General features: G+C 42.9%; 1 protein-coding gene across 1 annotated transcript in view; it reads right to left on the bottom strand.

Moving 5' to 3' along the window:
• MORC2 (MORC family CW-type zinc finger 2) overlaps positions 1 to 20629 on the bottom strand; it is a 55759-nt gene that overhangs the window by 13905 nt on the left and 21225 nt on the right. Inside the window, 16 exon segments of the mRNA XM_049788897.1 lie at positions 497 to 520; positions 522 to 595; positions 598 to 629; positions 921 to 1026; positions 2862 to 2990; positions 3835 to 3989; positions 4080 to 4186; positions 4188 to 4221; positions 6320 to 6405; positions 7265 to 7347; positions 8197 to 8276; positions 11394 to 11519; positions 12011 to 12122; positions 12233 to 12392; positions 18921 to 18968; positions 18970 to 19031. Coding sequence (XP_049644854.1) covers positions 497 to 520; positions 522 to 595; positions 598 to 629; positions 921 to 1026; positions 2862 to 2990; positions 3835 to 3989; positions 4080 to 4186; positions 4188 to 4221; positions 6320 to 6405; positions 7265 to 7347; positions 8197 to 8276; positions 11394 to 11519; positions 12011 to 12122; positions 12233 to 12392; positions 18921 to 18968; positions 18970 to 19031 — 1418 coding nt within the window.

Genomic DNA, 20629 nt, shown 5'->3' with positions numbered 1-20629 from the left:
CATCCCATATGGTCCCCCCGAGCCTGCCAGGAGCTATTTCTGAGCATAGAGCCAGGAGTAACTCCTGAGTGCTGCTGGGTGTGACCCAAAAAAAACAAATAAAACAAAAAAGAAAAAAACAAAAAAAATTTTGTTTTAAAGATAATCATGGGGCCGGTAAGGTGGCGCTAGAGGTAAGGTGTCTGCCTTGCAAGCACTAGCCAAGGAAGGACCGCAGTTTGATCCCCCGGCATCCCATATGGTCCCCCCCCAGCCAGGGGCAATATCTGAGCACTTAGCCAGGAGTACCCCCTGAGCATCAAACGGGTGTGCCCCCCCCCCCCAAAAAAAAGATAATCATGGTATACAAAAATCTGTGAAGATTAGAACTGGAAAGCTTTGGCATCACGAAGAGTGCAGGGGAGAGCAGGGAGTTACTAATGCTTCTGTACTGTCTTTCCACTGACAACAGGCCCACTATCAATATCCACTATCTCTGCCCACTATCAATAACCACCTGAAGAGTCTCCAGTTTCTCCTGCCTGCTGGCGAATTTTCTCTTTCAGCTGCTTCTGTTTCTCTTCTTGTGTCTTCAGGTCCTTTCTAAATGTTCCCAGGGAACCTTTTGCTTCTGTTCAGAAGCCGCACATCTGCAGAGAGAAGGTGGTAGAGAGCCTATGGCAAAACTGGATCAGAAGAGCAGGATCACTCCTCAGTCAATTCACACTCACAGCTCAAGAGTTCCCAAGTGAATGAAATATTCACTACAGGAAACAAATGTATAATTATTTTCAGAGCGAGAGCACCCGCAAGAGAGAGAGGAGAGTGAGAAAAAAAGAGAGAAAGATAGAGATTAAGGGCATAAGCATGATTATTTACTCTAAAGTGAAGGAAACACAGGTTGGGAGAATAACCAATGTCCTTGTGAGAGAAATGCTCACCGATCCTGCTCAGGATTAGGGTTCATGGAGCAAACCCAGGTGTCAGGGTACTCTTTTTCCACACTATTCAGTTGAAAGGGGAGGGTTCGCCACTTCAGGCACAAATCTGCAACAAGGAAAATATCCATCTTGATATAAATATCAGCTAGATCTACAAATAACTAAATCAAGCTCCTTCAAGTTTCTGCTTTCCTTCTATAAAGGCAATTCTTCCATAGAAAAATACTCCAGGGGCCGGCGAGGTGGCGCTAGAGGTAAGGTGTCTGCCTTGCAAGCGCTAGCCAAGGAAAGATCTCAACTGCAGTTCAATCCCCCAGCATCCCATATGGTCCCCCCAAGCCAGGGGCAATCTTGAATGCTTAGCCAGCCAGGAGTAACCCCTGAGCATCAAATGGGTGTGGCTTGAAAACCCCCCCCCAAAAAAAAAACTCCAGGGGCCGCCTTGCACGCACTAGCCTAGGACAGACCGCAGTTTGATCTCCCGGCATCCCAGATGGTCCCCCAAGCCAGGAGTGATTTCTGAGCTCATAGCCAGGAGTGGTCCCTGAGGGTCACCGGATATTACCGAAGGAAAGGAAAGGAAAAAAGAAAGGAAAAAAGAAAGGAGAGAGGGAAGGAGAGAGGGAAGGAGAGAGGGAAGGAGAGAGGGAAGGAGAGAGGGAAGGAGAGAGGGAAGGAGAAAGGGAAGGAGAAGGAAGGGAAGGAGAAAGGAGAAAGGAAGGGAAGGAGAAGGAGAAGGGAAGGAGAAGGAAGGAGAAGGGAAGGAGAAGGGAAGGAGAAGGAAGGAGAAGGGAAGGAGAAGGGAAGGAGAAGGGAAGGAGAAGGGAAGGAGAAGGGAAGGAGAAGGGAAGGAGAGAGGGAAGGAGAAGGGAAGGAGAAGGGAAGGAGAAGGGAAGGAGAAGGGAAGGGAAGGGAAGGGAAGGGAAGGGAAGGGAAGGGAAGGGAAGGGAAGGGAAGGGAAGGGAAGGGAAGGGAAGGGAAGGGAAGGGAAGGGAAGGAAGAAGAGAAAGAAAGAAAAGAAAAGAAAAGAAAAGAAAAGAAAAGAAAAGAAAGAAAAGAAAAGAAAAGAAAAGAAAAGAAAAGAAAAGAAAAGAAAATTACTCCAGAAAAAATGGCATGGGTAAAGAAAATTACTCCAGAGAAGAGAAGAGAAGAGAAGAGAAGAGAAGAGAAGAGAAGAGAAGAGAAGAGAAGAGAAGAGAAGAGAAGAGAAGAGAAGAGAAGAGAAGAGAAGAGAAGAAAGAAAAGAAAAAGAAAAGAAAAGAAAAGAAAAGAAAAATTACTCCAGAAAAAATGGCATGGGTAAAGAAAATTACTCCAGAAAAAATGGCATGGTTAGAAACTTACCTTGCACAAGGCTAATCTGGATTCAGTCTCTGAGACTACCAGAAGTGGTAAGTAAGGCCTGGATACAGCCAGGAGTGTCAGTACAAACAAACCAAACCAAAATAAAATCAAGAACTTGAATTTTTAAAATAAAGCTTCACCCACTGCCAATTCCCCAGTCCCTTCTCCTCTTCCTATAGAGGAAGCCTAGTTCTGTAATCATTCACATAATAAGGTGGTATCAAACTGAGTCAAGATTAGCAGGTAATATGACATTTTGCTGTGTTCACGAGGTATAGATGGAACTGACTCTAAAATAGAACTCACAAGAGCTCATAACCTGACCTATATGCTTAGTCAATAGGTAATCATGGAGTCAGAGAGTACAATTAGCCGGCTGAGGTGCATGTTTTGTATAAAGAAGGCTCATTCAAGTCCTGCACCACATAGTCCTTTCACACATTGCTAAGAGCAAATCTCAAGCAGAGCTAGGAGTAAATCTCAAACACACACACCCAAATAGTATCCATAAAAATAGGTTATCACCAGAATGAAGAGAGACAGTTATGAACCACAGTGGGGAAAAAAAGTCAAAAGATTCTATCAGCAACTCACCACATTGAATTGTGGTTGGAATTTCCATAGATCTCCGACGTTTGTAACGCAACTCACTGGATGGGGGCTGGCTCCAGTTGGCAGAAATGTAGCCAAACTCATCCCAAAACTTGATGATTCCTCGCTGGGCTGGAAGGGCAAGCAGGCACACTATCACATTAGAAGCCAGTTCCTTTTTGTGATTGTTGTTTGGTTTTTGGATCTCACCCAGCAGGACTCAGGGATCACTCCTGGCTCTATGCTCAGAAACCACTCCTGGCAGGCTCAGGGGAACATATGGGATGCCAGGATTTGAACCACCATCCTTCTGCATGCAAGGCAAATACCTACCTCCATGCTATCTCTCCAGCCCCAAGTTCTTTTTTTTTTTTTTTTTTTTTTTTTTTTGGTTTTTGGGTCACACCCGGCAGTGCTCAGGGGTTATTCCTGGCTCCAGGCTCAGAAATCGCTCCTGGCAGGCACAGGGGACCATATGGGACGCCGGGATTCGAACCGATGACCTCCTGCATGAAAGGCAAACACCTCACCTCCATGCTATCTCTCCGGCCCCCAGCCCCAAGTTCTTTATTCTTCCTAAATTTACCCTCTATTCTAGGGCGTTTTAAAAAAGTCTAAGCAGGGGTCTCAAACTTGCAGCCCACAGGCTGTTTGCGGCCCTCCATACAACATTTTGTGGCCCTGCACTAGAGGAATCTTTTTTTTGTTTTGTTTTGTTTTGTTTTACCCCTGGTCTAGTCTCCCCCCACAAAAAAAAAAATTGGGTGCCGGAGTGATAGCACAGAGGTAGGGTGTTGGTGTTGGCCTTATACACTGCCGACCCAGGATGGAGCCAGATTTGATCCCCAGCATCCTATATAATCCCCCAAGCCTACTGGGAGCAATTTCTGAACACAGAGCCAGGAGTAACCCCTGAGGGATGCTGGGTGTGGCCCAAAGACAAAAAAAAAATTTTTTTTTTCTAAAGTCCCATTACCAATAGCAATATCCTTCCAGTACTGCACCAAGTGTTCTCCCATTGCCCGCAGTAGGTGCCGGTACTCCTTGGCATCAGCAAAGTCTTGTTTGTTATGTGTAGGTTCCAGGACCAAATAGGGCACATCAACAACTCCAACAACTCCGCCACATGCCCTACAGGAAAAAAAAATGGTTCTATTACCACTCTGGTCAAAATGTTGTCATCTATTTAAGGCTGGAAAGCACTTTGTAGGCAGTACTTACATGCCTCCTTCCAGCTGTGGGCCCACTTTCTCATACATCTTGATTAGGCGGCTACAATTATAGATAAACATACCATCCAGGTAACGGTGTTCAATATTGACCCCAAAAAATAAAATTCAGTTCCTTAGGTTCTTTAAGTGCTCTGAGAAGATAAAATACAATTTTAAGCAAATTAACCCACTAGCACAATTACCAGGGTACTCTAAGATATTTTAAGCTTTAAGACATGCTAATAAAAAAAAAAAAGATGTTAATCAGAAGTTTTGCATCTCCAATGTATAACTTGTTAGATCTAGAAAAGGTGTAATACCATGTAGCAACTGTAAACAGCCTAATACATACAATTTTTCTTTTGGTAACTAACTGAGCAAAGCTTTACAATAAAGCTGCTATAAATCTTTAATATGGGGCTGGAGAGATAGCATGGAGGTAAGGCATTTGCCTTGCATTCAGAAGGACGGTAGTTTGAATCCCAGCATCCCATATGGTTCCCTGAGACTGCCAGGGGCGATTTCTGAGCATGGAGCCAGAAGTGGCCCGAGTACTGCCAGGTGTGAACAAAAACAAAAACAAAAACAAAAAAAATTTAATGTGTCTACATAGTAAAATTTTTTACAAAATCAAGTTTATCTGTACTCCACTTAATGTGACAATAGTTAATTGTTTTCTTTTTTCCCACCTGTCCCTACAGTAGTTAATTTTTAAAGATAAAAACTCTGGAGTCTGGGGCCGGGTGGTGGCGCTAAAGGTAAGGTGCATGACTTGCCTGCGCTAGCCTTGGACGGACCGAGGTTCGATCCCCCGGTGTCCCATATGGTCCCCCAAGCCAGGAGCAACTTCTGAGCACATAGCCAGGAGTAACCCCTGAGCGTAATTACCGGGTGTGGCCCCCCCCAAAAAAAGCAAACAAAAAAAAAAACCAAACTCTGGAGTCTTCAGAATGGCTCTTGGCAAAAGCACCACATAGAGTCACCTATGCGCCATCATATATGGTACCAAAACAGAAGGAAAAATGTGCAAGATAGGAGGAGGACAAAAGTCTTGCAAGGATAAAACAAAACTGTGAACTCAATACCCAATGTGGCCCACATGTGCTGAGCAAAGGTCTCAGTGGTTCTGCTTTTTGGGACCTAGCAAGACAGGAGAGGATACTTTCCAGAGTACCAAAACGCAAGTGTGTGACAAGCACAGCAAGTAAAGAGGTATAAGCACTGCAGAGAGTAACATAACCCCCAGTAAACATCACAGTCAGATCTACTGAGTACCAGAACCAAATGTGTTTGACACCCTTCATCAGTTTAACAAGGGAAGAAAAATTAATGAGGACATTAAAGCAAAAAATTATATTTTAGGGGCAGAGCAGTAATACAATGGGTAAGGAATTTGCTTTGTATCCAGAGGATCTGAGTTTGATCACTAGCAGTCCATATGGATCCTGATTCTGCCAGGAGTGATCCCTGAGAGCAGAGCCAGGAGTAAGCCCTAGGGCACAACATAGCTAGATAACTGGCTCTGGTGTCTCTAAGCATCACCAGTCAGATCTACCCTGAGCTCTTCTGGATTTGCCCATATTTTGAAAAAAGGAAAAACAGAATTTTAAGAATGAAAAGTTGAGATTATTCAGTGAGGAGATCGAGTGCTAAATTCAAGGTACAGGTACTGCCCTGCCTTCAGAAAGAACTGAATACACAAGCTAATAACGATCTGCTACAGGTGGTCATTTGATAAAGTATTTGAACTTTACATCAAAATATTTCCTGGGGTCGGAGAGATAGCACAGCGGTAAGGCGTTTGCCTTAAATGCAGAAGGACGGTGGTTCAAATCCCGGCATCCCATACGGTCCCCCAGAGCCCACCAGGAGCGATTTTTGAGCATAGAGCCAGGAGTAACCCCTGAGCGCTGCCGGGTGTGACCCAAAAAAATATCACAAAAAAAAATTTTTCCCCCAAGGGGCTGGAGAGATTAGCATGGAAGTAGGGTGTTTGCCTTGCATGCAGAAGGACGGTGGCTCAAATCCCAGCATCCCATATGGTCCCCCAAGCCTGCCAGGAGAGATTTTAAGTGCAGAGCAAGGAGTAACCCGAGTGTTGTTGGATGTGACTCAAAAATCAAAACCGAAAATAAAAAAAATATTTCCCAAAGCAATTTTGGGGCAGAATGGCAACTTCATAGGGTGGTGAGAAATTCTTCAAGTTCTATAAGTTTCAATAAAAAACTACAGACCGGTCCTGGGACTGACCTCTGTTTGGCCTCTTTGATTCGCTTCTTGACATCAGCTTCTCTGCGCAGAGTAATGGCCCTGTTCTGAACCTGTCGTAACATCACCTGGAAAAAGAGATAAGTACTAAACGAGGCAAGTCCTCTGGGCCTCAGAAAGTATTAATACATAGTAATAACAATAATATCTAAAACTCTTTTTAAACTAAATGGGAGCAAAACTGTATTTGAAAATTACCTTTTATACATACACAGTCCTAGGGACAAACTCGAAAGCTGTGTTTTACTTGACTAGGTTCAATGTCCTCAAGAAGGAATATCCACACAGAAACATTAGACCACTAAGCCATTGGAAATGTTATCACTTTCATTAATTCGTTTTGTGTGGAGGGGCCTGGGCCTCACTCAGTGGTGCTCAGTATTCCTAGCTGTGTTCAGGAGTGAGCCTCTGCAGCAGTCTGGTGCATGGTTGACCAAATACAAGGCAAACACCCTTAATCCCTGTATTTTGACTTGGAGGCTAGAGAGGCAGCTCAGCAGTAGAATGCTTGCTTTGCATTCATGCAGCCTTGTGTTTGATCTTTAGCATCATATTAACAAAAAAGAACAAAATAACCCCTATCCCAAAATCAGAATACTCTGAAGGTAAGTGTCAGGGTGGTGTCAACAACTGCTTTAATCCTTAATACTGTGTGGGACCTAAAGAGTCAGAGATAGTTTAACTTTAATTCAACTTCTTATAAATCAAGAATACTAACAGTATCATCTAATATAGTTACTGACATAATAAAATGATTAGCCAAGATTTTTGAATACTGTATGTTCTAAAGTGATAGGAATAGCATATCATTCTGCATTTCAGATTAGGGCAAAGGAGCTCATGATTTGCCTGGGCTGAGTCAAGTCAACTCTGACATCCTAATGCCAGATATAGTAGAGAGTGGCCAAGCAAATTTGGAGTCTTAACCCTTGAGTCCCGGGTGAGGTCTCCACCTAAGCGTACTTCTAAAGTTCGAGCTTTGCTCTCTGCCTCCCGTGCCTTCTCTTCCGCTGAAATGGAGAATATGATAAGGAACTGAGGTTCATAACTATTAGTAATTTTCCTAGATCTCACAAAACAAAACCTGCTTGACAAAAAAGATGTAACTTGTATTAATAATATTAAGAAACAGGAGACTTGGAAGATCAACTTCCTTGTATGAGTTTCAGTTAGTTGTAGTCATCACCCATTCCTTCATGCTTTGAAAAGCATAACATACTTATTAAATTTTGCATATGAACCAAAATAGGTCTAAATTTACAAGACAATATGGTCAACCTTCAGCACAAGCTGGAATTTATCAAATAGTCAAACAATCCCTTTCAAACTGCTGAGATGCCCTAGTCAGCAGAGACACCTTAATAATTTTGCCCTGGTGTCAGGAAAATCAATTTTTTTTTTTTTTGGTTTTGGGGTCACACCCAGCAGCGCTCAGGGGTTACTCCTGGCTCTACACTAAGAAATTGCTCCTGGCAGGCTCAGGGGATCATATAGGATGCCAGGATTCAAACCAACGACCTTCTGCATGCAAAGCAAATACTATACCTCCATGCTATCTCTCTGGCCCCAAGAAAATCAATTTTACAACTATCTGGACTAAAGTTCACTTGGGGAAGCCAAGGAGTTGATAGTACATTAGGTAGTTTAGTCCATATAAAGAGAAAGTAAAGCCTGGGGAGAAAAGAGCTGAGAAGAACTGATAGCAGGGTAAGGGATGTAGGAATTGAATCAATGGTTCAGAAGGATAGCCTGGTCCCTTATGCATCCTTTTCCTAGATCCTGCTTCGGCCACATGTAGTGTGTCCCTCCCTCAGAAAACTGCCACCTAATCCCTCCCTCCTATATAAAAGGAGAATTACCAATTTGTGCTACATGCTCAGCTTTCTTCACCTCCTGCTCTGCACGGGTCTTGAAACGGCTTGATGTATACTTGTACATCCTGAATAGGGAAAAAGACAATTCAAGGGCCAGGGTAAGGCCAGGACCCTCAGAAAATAGCCTGCTTTCCTGCCTTCTCCCAAGCTCCATTGTAATGTCCCATCTCCAGTTTATTCCCATATGCTAAGACAAAACCAAACTTATTTTAGCCAAAAAATTTAAGTACTAGAGCTAGTATTTTGGGGTTTTTTTTGGTTTGTTTTTGGGTCACACCTGGCGGCGCTCAGGGGTTACTACTGGCTCTACACTCAGAAATCGCCCCTGGCAGGTTCCGAGAACCATATGGGATGCTGGGATTCAAACCACCATTCTTCTGCATGCAAGGCAAATGTCCCACCTCCATGCTATCTCTCTGGCCCACTAGAGCTAGTTCTAAGAGGTAATGGGCATGCTTTTCAATCCCTGCAAAACTTGGTGTCCCAAGCATCATCAAAATAAGCCCAGAACACTGATCAGTGTGCAGTCCTGAAGAAAACTGTGTATGACTCCAAAACTTCTCACTCCTTGAAAGAAAAAATAAGGACCCAAATCTTTTTCTTTTTTTTTGGTTTTTTGGGCCACATCCGTTTGATGCTCAGGGGTTACTCCTGGCTAAGTGCTCAGAAATCGCCCCTGGCTTGGGGGTACCAAATGGGAAAACCGGGGGATCTAACCTCGAGGACCCAAACTTAATTGCTTATATCACTAGTCCCCTGCTATTTGGTGCTTATTAGGTAGATCTTAATCCCCTAGCACAGTGGTCGGCAACCTGCGGCTCGTGAGCCACATGTGGCCTCTTTACACTTTTAATTTGGCTCTTCTGTGTGCCAGGCGATCGCTCAAGGAGTCAGGACTCTGCTCCTAGCCTCTGTCAGTGCGCGCCCTGTGTGGCTCTCAAAATAAATTTCAATCGTGGTTTTGGCGAGATTTGGCTCAGTTGAAAAAAAAAGGTTGCTGACTACTGCCCTAGCAGAAACAAATTTCAGTCACTGACTAGAAAAGGGTCTAGAGGCCTCCCAACACAAAAGCTGAAAAGCTCAAACAGTTCATTTTGCTATGGGTACCCTTCACTTAAAAGGCACTCACTGTCCTGCCCAGAGCCCCCATCATACCAGTCAAAGGCACACGAGATCCTGGCATGTGGAGTGTTCTGAGCCCAGCAGAGCCTCTGTAGTTTCTGGATGCCTAGGGAGGAATTTCTCACCCCCTCCCCCCAGGGCCTGATTAACCAGGTGTGGCCCTGAAGACCCGCCTGGTGTGTGGGGGAAGTCATGCTCGCCTGGACTAAGTGGTCAGCCCAGGGGTCCTATGGCTAGCTGTCCTGCCCAGAGCCCCCATCATATCAGTCAAAGGCACACGAGATCCTGGCATGTGGAGGTGTTCTGTGTACTTCATGTATTCAGAATATTCCTTATTCTTAAGTTATGTTTTGCGTATACAGAATGTTGATTTTTGTATTCTGCCCTTTGCCACACCCCTACAAAGTTCTTTTTTACTCCTTAACTCTCTAACCCCCTCTCAAACATCACTAACCTACATTACTCTCTTTAACTTCAGTAGTGTACAATCCTAATCACAGTCCAAAGCTGTGCATTTTGTGTGACAACCCCAAACTGTTTCAAGATACATAAAATGGACACGTATTTCTTTAGAATATTTTGTATTTTTTCTCTGACAGCTATGATTCTTACTAAATGTTGTCTTATACAGTGCCGATTCTAACTACTTTTTATTTGCTCTTTTTGAGCTGTTTAACAAGAAATTTTGGTGGAAGAATCCCCCCAGTGTAATGCTTATGATTGAACCATGTCATGGGAATCATTGGAATGGTTCTTATGGCCCCCATATGCGCCAATAACACCACGTGGCATTGCTTCTTATTTGCATAGGCACATTAAAATGGGAAAATACTATACATACAAATAAGATCCTACCTAATAGATTTTGGAACACCACAAATCTTGTAGTGCAAAGGGACCTTACACCCTGAACATTGACATAACTACCTGGCACAGACCTCAGAAGAAAGCGCATAATCCACTCTCCCCTGAACCAGGGAAGCCATCCACGAAACATCCAGGCTGGTCTATAACATCACCTGGAAGCAATCCTTTACCACGGAAGACCTACACTGCTCAGACTTCGACCTGCTCAAAAGAGACTTCCCTTAACACTGAGAAGACTTAACAACAACAACGACCTGCTTACAGGATAGGGCTCCCTGCATTGCCCTTTGATTGTGAGGTGAAAGGAGAGGATGCTCCACATCCTGACTTCAATGTTAAGATATACAGATTCCAGGATCTTTAATACAGAAACATGATACCAACAACAGAGACTGTGTGAAAAATAAAAGTGTGTTGGCACTACAGACAATGTATTGGATTGGACGATCTAGCTTGCCTGGAGCCTAGACTTGGTCTTGTGCCAGGAAACTTCAGGGGTCTGGTCTCTTTGTACTTAGGCCAAGGTTATTTCTTTCCATGTCCCCTCATATTTTGGTGGGCCTATGCAAACAACAATTGCCACTCTAACACCATTTTTACTGTGCTCCTTTGACTCGAATCCTTAAAAAGAACTCACTTAAAATTTGAGGGTAACTTAAGCTAATATGCATGTATATGGAAATGTAAGAAAATACTATGCCTGTAATGTTTAAGGGGTTACGTAAGTTTTATGGCTTTAGATTGCCTTGTGTACTGTTAAGAAATATTATAATGTGTTACAATCTGGGGACTTGAGGGACAAAGTAATTGTACATGGATTCTGTCTTATTTATCTTAATGTTCTTTGGCTGAAATTTCAAAGTTAAGATATCAGCAAGGGGACTTCTGAGAATTATGTTTTGGGTGATTGTCCTTCCACTGTAACTTTACCTTGTCCTCTTTCTTTGCACCCTTGTTCTCATAATTAAAAATAAAAATTAAAAAAAAAAAAAAAAAAAAGGCACTCACTCAATGAGCTTTGCCAGCCAAACGCCATAACCCAGTGGCTAGCTTCGGCCCTCAGAATCTAGAAGTGACTCTTTAGTAAGTCAAAGCAATTTAAATGCCCAAGCACAGTCTATGAGAGAGGCTCTCAGCAGCCACCATTCCCACAATGCCCCAGAGAAACGAGACTAGGTTGGAAAGATCCCTACCTGGGTTTGTAAAGACAGCAGGAGAGTCTCTTGGTTTGAACTTTGTGCCCGTGGACAAAGATCCTCATTCGTGGATCGATATAGAGCACGGCAGCATAGGCACGAAACGAGCGCCGCTCTGGCTTCCTGGAGGTAACAAATGCAAGGGTGCCATCACCCATCCCACAAATCTGATCATGGGAGCAGTGGAACAGTCAGTCTATGTTCCTATGCTATTCCTGTTTCCTAAAGAGGGGTGCTCCCTCAGTGTGGGTATAATACTCTCACAACCCCACTTTGCCCACTCTCATACCCCAAAGTAGGTGTCTGATCCCCACAATTCATTGTTCCCACCATAGATATAAATTATTCTCTCAATAGGTTTGTTCTTTTCTGTCAAAACAGGGAATCGAAGGAACTATTAATCTTTTTTTTTTTTTTTGGCTTATATGTTAGAATATGTCCTTCTATTTATCTCTTCTGCCTTATGGCACAAAACATGGTGTTCTCAATTTTAATACTAGGAAATCTGTAAAATAAGCTCTTCTCTCTCTCCCTAAAGTCATATCTTGCACAGTTCCTCCCTGGGAGAATGAACACCAGATTCAGGGTTTTACTCCCTTGTAACCCAAACTCACGTGCCCTCTGGGGAAGTTTCTGCCATCTGGATATCTCTTGGATTTGAGACTATGTCCAGCTCTGGCTCTCCATTATCCATGAGTTTGAGATTGAAGATGATCACCAGTGTTCCTAAGAAACAGAAATCTTTTTTTTTGCCAGAAACCTTTGGCTCAAGCCCTCCCGAATCCTGACTCTGGAATTCCTAGATTCAAGGGGCTGTAAAATCACAGACCACTTACCACTGTTCCCTGGAATCTTCATAAATTGGGTCATTACTTCCTCCTCACTGTGGAAAGGAGAGTACTTATATATGAGTTCTGTCTCAATGGCAAACTTCTCCACGTTGTCTGTGATAGGATCCCGGGTCTGAGCATTCCAGGTAGGTAATGGAACTATCACCTTTGAAGTAAATACAGGCAGATACTTTGAATGAGGCCCCGAAAGTATATTCACCTCAAAATTTGAATGAAGCGTGTCCTTTCCTCAGTGCTACAAAGGCTCCGTCCCAAAGGTGGAGTTCCTCCTCAGTCTGGAACCAGAGGTTCTGTGGCTATTACCCCTTCCCAAAACTCAACCTCACATGACTAGATCCTCTTGCCTATGTTGGTGTATGACATAGTCATAGGAAGTTACCTTCTAGGGATGCCCCTACCCAATCTTCTAATTTTTTTGGGGGGGGGACACATAATACCTGGCTGTTCTCAGGGGTACTTCTGGCTCTGCGCTCAGAAATTGCTCCTGGCAGGCTCAGGGGACCACATGGGATGCCAGGAATCGAACTCGGGTCTTTCCTGGAACAGCTGCATGCAAGGCAAGTGCCCTACCACTGTACTATCGCTACAGTCCAATTTTCTGATTTTTAATTCTATTCATTCTACTAAGAAAATTTTATCTGAAATTATATTATATTAAATATTTATATATAAATTAATATATAAAATACATATATAGGTACATATCCTAGAATAAAGCAAACATATGTAATAACAAGTATCTACAAAGTAGACAGATTTACTTGTAATATATTTATACAAAAAATACTGTGCACTAATGAAAAACCAGCTAAACAGCTATTAACATTAATTTGGCTAAATCTGAAAAACAGGAAAAGCAGAAGGGAAAAAATCCTAAAGTAGGAGTCCCTCTATATAAAGTTCATTAGTATTGTAAATCATAGAAACCCATTATATTGAAAAATAATCTTAAGTAGGCAAAATTAACTATTCAAGAATGTGTACAAACCACAAAAACTAAGGTGATGATCACAAAAGCGACCTAAAAAATGAATTAGGAATTTGGTGAGAGGAACACCAGGGTCTTCTAACATTATTAAGCTATGAGGTTGGTTATAAATGTTGTCACTATAATAAACATTTTAATAATCTCTCATTACTAAAAATACACTCCCACTTGCAGGAATTATACTTAATGTCTAAAAAAAGCTGAGGGGGAAATTCTTCCTTCAAGATCCTACCTCAAATGTCTATTCCTGGGCCCGGAGAGATAGCACAGCGGCGTTTGCCTCGCAAGCAGCCGATCCAGGACCAAAGGTGGTTGGTTCGAATCCCAGTGTCCCACATGGTCCCCCGTGCCTGCCAGGAGCTATTTCTGAGCAGATAGCTAGGAATAACCCCTGAGCGCCGCCGGGTGTGGCCCAAAAACCAAAAAAAAAAAATCTATTCCCAGAGGCCTCAATATATTCCTACACCTGAGGGCTCTGATATTAGAGGATAACCTCTATATCAGGGGTCCTCAAACTTTTTAAACAGAGGGCCAGTTCACTGTCTTTCAGACTGTTGGAGGGCCAGATTATAGTAAAAACAAAAAATTATGAACAAATTTCTATGCACACCGCATATATCTTATTTAGAAGTGAAGAAACAAAATGGGAATAAATACAATATGTGGCCCAAGGGCCGTAGTTTAAGGACCATTGCTCTATATATTTGCATAGCAAACCCATGAAGAAACTATAGAGCAGGGGTCTCAAACTCAATTTACCTGGGGGCCGCAGGAGGCAAAGTCGGGGTGATCCTTGAGTGCAAAGTCAGTAGTAAGCCTTGAACATTGGGGGGTGTGACCCAAACAACTAAAAAAAAAAAAAAAAAAAAAAAAAAAAAAAAGATTCCTCTAGGGCAGGGCCACAAAATGTTGTACAGAGGGCCGTTTGCAGCCCGCGGGCCACGAATTTGAGACCCCTGCTATAAAGATTCTAACCAGATGGCACATCCAGAGGAAAAAAAGAACTCTAACAACCACCAGATTTATAAACTGTTCTGAAAAGTTACTGGTTTCTAAGAAGCTTTCATGCCTACAATACTCAACCCTAAGGCTGATTTGAACACATTCCTTCCCAGTTGAAAATGATCTTATTTTGAAATCTTGGCTGAGTATACACTAAAGTACAATCCAAAAATAGTGACCTTCTAGCACCAAGTAAGGAAAAAATTTCACCTGGCCCTTTCACCAGAAGAACTGAGTTTCATTTGTGCTCCTATGATCTTTTACTTCATTTTGTACCTTTAATTCTTCACCAGAGCAATTCCTGATGAGTGGAATGGGCTACTTTAAACCATGGGTCTATTTTCCTTATTGGGAGTAGGGGGGGGCCATATCAGGACTTACACTTGGATCTGTGCTTAGATATGATTCCTGGTGGTGCAAGGGACCACAAGTAGTACCAGGGATGGAACTGGGGACATCCAGGTGGCAAGGCAAATATAGTCTCTCTGAACAAAGTAGTTTTTTGGGGGTTTTGGGCCACACCCAGTGACGCTCAGGGGTTACTCCCTGGCTATGCACTCAGGAAATCGCTCCTGGCTTGGGAGACCATATGGGATGCCAGGGAATCGAGCCTCAGTCCATCTTGGACTAGCACGTGCAAGACAGACAGACGCCTTACTACTAGCGCCACCGGTCTGGCCCTGAACAAAATATTTTTAAAAGTGGGGAGGATTGGATTGGGCCCGGAGAGATAGCACAGCGGTGTTTGCCTTGTAAGCAGCCAATCCAGGACCTAAGGTGGTTGGTTCGCATCCCGGTGTCCCATATGGTCCCCCATGCCTGCCAGGAGCTATTTCTGAGCAGGCAGCCAGGAGTAACCCCTGAGCACTGCCGGGTGTAGCCCAAAAAACCAAAAAAAAAAAAGGGGGGGGGAGGATTTGGGCCATAATCAGAGCTTACTCCTAACTCTGGTGCTACTTGGAGAACGATAAGCAGTGGTAGGGCAGAAACTGGAGTCAACCACAAACAGGGCAAGTACCTTTCTCTGACCCCCATGAACTTTCATTCTTTTTTTTTTTTTTTTTTAATGAACTTTCATTCTTGCCACAGAAACATTTCTTTAGCTTCAATGCCACCACTCCCTTAGTTTTTCTTCTTACACTTCTAGTCATTCTTTTAGCTTCCTCAATGCTTTCTCCTTTAAGCTTTAAATATTGGTGTGCCTGAGATCCTAATCCTCTTCTCACTCTACATGCCCCTTGAAGTGAGTTCATTACTGAGTATACAAAAGCAAGCCCTCCTTTACTCCTATCCAAAACTCACACATTAACTTTGGCTATTCCAGAAAATATTAATACTTTTTCACTCCAAATTATCTTATGCTCCAAATCACCATCACTCCCCAATTGCCTGTCACATCATGACCTGTGAGTCATCTATGACTTTCCAAATCCCAAATCAAAAAACAAATCTTTGGGTCCCACAACCTCAAGAAATGATGACAACAGCTGTTTCTCTCGCCTAAGGAATCCAATGATATAAAGAACCAGGGTCCTTCAATTTGACTCCAATACTCCCAAGCTTTATAAACCAATGAATATATATTTAGACAAACTGATTTTTAAAAAAGAACTTGAAGGGGCCAGAGAGCATAAATGGGGATTAGCCTTGTTTATGGCTGGTCTGAGTTCTAGCTCAAGAACATCACATAGTTCTTCAAACTCTGTCAAGAATAAGCCAGGTATGCTTTTACACCACACTCCCAATCCCCTCCAAAAAAAAAAGGAAACATGACACCAGATTGAGGAGATAGCTTAATGAACTGGCACATGTACTTTGCATGCAAACCTTGGTTCAATTCCAACACCACATGGTCCTCCAACATACCAGAAGCAACCCCTGAACACTGAGCCAAGGATAGCACCCAAGAACCACTGGATATGGCCACAAAACCAGGACCCCCTCCCCACCAAATTTTCTTTTCTTTTCTTTTCTTTTTTTTTTTTTGGTTTTTGGGCCACACCCGGCGATGCTCAGGGGCTACTCCTGGCCGTCTGCTCAGAAATAGCTCCTGGCAGGCACAGGGGACCATATGGGACACCGGGATTCGAACCAACCACCTTTGGTCCTGGATCGACTGCTTGCAAGGCAAACGCCGCTGTGCTATCTCTCCGGGCCCTTTTTTCTTTTCTTACCACTCAGACCCACCAATTTTTTAATCTTAGCATGTTCTCTGCATTATCTAATTTGTCATGGTTTGACCACAATCAATACAGATTAATTAAATAAAGCACAGCTAATCAACACATGACTAGATTGAAAACACTGCATGAGGGCCCAAGAAGTGGCGCTAGAGGTAAGGTGTCTGCCTTGCAAGCGCTAGCCTAGAATGGACAGAGGTTCGATCCCCTCAGTGTCCCATATGGTCCCCCCCAAGCCAGGGGCAATTTCTGAGCACATAGCCCAGAAGTAACCCTGAATGTCAAAAGGGTGAGGCAAAAAAGAAAGAAAAGGAAGGGAGGGAGGGAGGGAGGGGGGGGGGAGAGGGAGGGGGGAGAGGGAAGGGGGGAGAGAGAGAGAAAGAGAGAAAGAGTGAAAAGAGAGAAGAGAGAAAGAGAGAAAGAGAGAAAGAGAGAAAGAAAGAAAGAAAGAAAGAAAGAAAGAAAGAAAGAAAGAAAGAAAGAAAGAAAGAAAGAAAGAAAGAAAGAAAGAAAGAAAGAAAGAAAGAAAGAAAGAAAGAAAGAAAGAAAGAAAGAAAGAAAGAAAGAGAAAGAGAGAAAGAGAAAGAGAGAGAAAGAAAGAGAGAGGAAGGAAGGAAGGGAAGGGAAGGAAGGAAGGAAGGAAGGAGGAAGGAGGAGGAAGGAATGGAAGGAAGGAAGGAAGGAAGGAAGGAAGGAAGAGAAGGAAGGAAGGAAGGAAGGATTGGAAGGAAAGAGAAGGAGGAAGGAAAGAAAGAAGAAGGAAAGAAAGAAGAGAAGAAAGAAAGAAAGAAAGAAAGAAAGAAAGAAAGAAAGAAAGAAAGAAAGAAAGAAAGAAAGAAAAGAAAGAAAGAAAGAAAGAAAGAAAGAAAGAAAGAAGAAAAGAAAGAAAGAAAGAAAGAAAGAAAGAGAAAATGAAAATACTGCATGGATCTCTCTCTATGGGCTCTCTCAGTCTTCTCTATTCCTTCTCATATAACATTACTCTTAGGCCTTTCCTTATCCCCACAATGAGGCAAGTTCTACAAATGACCCACTAGGACACAGAAAAATCTTTTAAGGGGGTAGGACATTTGTTCAGTCAGCCAGACTCAATCTCCCACATCCTATATCGTCTCCCAAGCATCACCAGGAGTAACTACCAAGTCTGGATCCAGGAGTAAGCCCTGAGCTCTGCTGGGTGTGACCCCCAACACCTCCCCCCAAATCATTTGAGGGGCCTCAGTGCTACAGGTAGGACATTTGTCTTGCACACAGCCAACCTGGGTCAAATCCTTGGCACCTCATATGTACCCCTGAACTCTGCCAGGAGAGATCTCTCAGCTCAGAGCCAGTGGTAAGCCCTGAGAACAAGTATGGCCCTAAAACAAAACAAAAATAATTTGAGGTGTAAAACACCTTAATAATCATCACAATGTTTCAAAATCAAAATATTCTTGATTTGGGCCCAAGATACGCTACAGCCTTGCATACAAGCCCCTTGCATGCTGCCAACCCAGTTTGATCTCCAGCACCATTAGGAATAATCCCTGAGAACAGAACTCAAAATAAATCCTAAGCACAGAGTCAAAAGAAGTCCTGAGTTGGATGTGGCCCAAAAACAAACAGAAAAATTCGGGATTCATTAGCCATCCTTCCAGCATAGCAATAACTAGTGGGATGACTGTCGGCTACCAGTTAGCTAGTAGCTTACAAAGCACATTCCCAAAACTCACCTACTTCACTACCTGCCTGGGTTTCTGATATAGGCAGTAGAGCAACATAATTCCTCAAAAGGAAGAAACTGCTGTTATAGTATACTCCACAAAAGTATACACATACAAAAAAGATAATACTGAAAGCCCAATGATAGTAATATTACTGCCAGCTGCAGTTTCCCCAGCCCTAGAATGAATTTAAATCCTAGATCTAAGAGAGCTCCAAAAGTAACTCTTATTTCCCGTCCCTTAATATTCTTAGAAACAGGACAGGGCCCAGAGAGATAGCACAGCGGCGTTTGCCTTGCAAGCAGCCGATCCAGGACCAAAGGTGGTTGGTTCGAATCCCGGTGTCCATATGGTCCCCTGTGCCTGCCAGGAGCTATTTCTGAGCAGACAGCCAGGAGTAACCCCAGAACATCGCCGTGTGTGGCCCCAAAACCAAAAAAAAAAAAAGAAAGAAAGAAAGAAACAGGACAAATGTTCTCCAAAGTATTTTGAGACCTCATACCCTCTCTCACTAAGATGATCAATTTTGAGGGCTAAAGCAATAGTACAGTGGGAAGGGCATATGCTTTGTACATGCCTGACCCACGTACGATCCTGGGCATCCCATATGTTACCCTGAGTTTACCAGGAGTGATTCCTGAGAATAGAGCCTTAAGAAACCCCTGAACACTGCTGGATGTGGCCCAACACAAAACAAAAGAACAATAACAAAAAAAATTGTTTAGTCTCAACTAATTTAGACCCAGAAAAAGTAGTTAAATGGTTTCAAAAGTTAAATCAATCACAAGGACAGGACTTACTTCATCAATGCCTTCTTCCTCATGAAATGTACGAGATAGAAAGAGGCAGAGTCATGGTATCGTCCTTCTTAGTGAAGAGGATGAAATCCTTCCCAATGCGCAATTGAGCCCCTAAAAGAAAAGCAGAAACAAGATTACTCTCCTAAGGATCCAAAATCTCATTTGAAAAAAAAAATGAAGAAATTCACACCTGAATGAAACTAAACTGCTTCTTAGGGGTTCTCACAGGTTTTTTAAAATTATTTCTGTTGATTGTGTTGTTGTTATTCCACCAACAGTACTCAGGGAATATTCTGGTAGGGTTTGGGGAACCATTATCTGGTCCCTGGGTTAGCATGTACAAGTTAGCCAGATTAGCATGTACAGGCAAGCACCCTATCCTCAAAGTATCTCAGGAGTTTTCTTGGAGCATTTGGGAAGTGAATTATGACATCCATTTATATTACTTGACATACAGTGTGGTTTATATTTGTACCTAGAAAAAAGAACATTTAGGTTCTCACTGGCATCACCTCCCTAGAATACTATAAAAGACTAATAAGATAAAAATCGAAAGTCTATCACAAAGCTCTCAGAAGATATTTTCTACCTTCCAGAACTCTGAACTGAATTTGACAGTCCCCATATACCCTTATTCTTCTGATACTTTCCTTTTGCTTTTTCCACCGGCTTTGTTTCTAACCTTACAGCCACACTTAAAACACCATGCAAGACTCAGACATCTGCACTATGCCTATCTTCCAGATTATTAGAACCACCCCACCCCACCCCCCCACCCCCGCAGAGGGCAGCCTCACTCCCAGACCACAGCTGCCAATAACAAATAACCCTGCAGACCTATGCTCTAGGTCTAGCCATGAGGGTTATTGTACCCTTGACTGTGTAATCAGATTTTATTTTATTAACTGATATCTTCAATACTTCCTTTTCCATGCTGGACCACATCCAGTTCCCATCTAGTTCTATTAACTCCAAGCTCTCCTTTTGGCCCATTCATCAAGTATCAAGTGGCAGAAACCATCAAGAAAAGTCAAACACCTATGCTAACTAGTCCTCAAAGACAAATATGAACTCAAAGCTCAACCAAACATAGGGGCTAACAAAATAAAATATAATTCTTGATCCCTGTTTTCAAAGACTCATCCTTTTAGGGAGGCTCTCTCAGCTACTTCACACTCATTAAGACAGATCCCGCTTTGGGATGCAAATGGTTCTGGGAAATGTGCCTCAAGGCTAATTCCCACAGAGCAACATTCTGATTGGAATCAACTGCTTCCTTCCTCTGGAGGATGTGAAATCACTGAGGAGCAGGCAAAGATGGCAGCTTTAAAGCATCATGGGGGAGAATGAATTGGAGAATAGTCCCTTACCTCAGAGCAGCTTCTGGGTCTTTCTGGGTATTATCACATTAGGCTTCAAAGTACCCAGGGATGTGATGGCAGTGAGAAGCTTAACTATTCTTTTTTTCTAGGTACAAATATAAACCCTCCGTACAACATTTTGTGGCCCTGCCCTAGAGGAATCTTTTTTTGTTTTGTTGTTTTAGTTGTTTGGGTCATACCCCCAATGTTCAGGGCTTACTACTGACTTTGCACTCAAGGATCACCCCGACTTTGCCTCCTGCGGCTCCCAGGTAAATGAGTTTGAGATCTGGTGTAATTCATTTCCCAAACACTCAGGAAAATTCTTAGGGACACACTTTAGAGACA

Source organism: Suncus etruscus, chromosome 15 (assembly GCF_024139225.1).
Source record: "Suncus etruscus isolate mSunEtr1 chromosome 15, mSunEtr1.pri.cur, whole genome shotgun sequence".
Taxonomy (NCBI): Eukaryota; Metazoa; Chordata; class Mammalia; order Eulipotyphla; family Soricidae; genus Suncus; species Suncus etruscus.
Note: the sequence above shows the minus strand (reverse complement) of the source record. Positions and strands in the feature narration are given on the sequence as shown.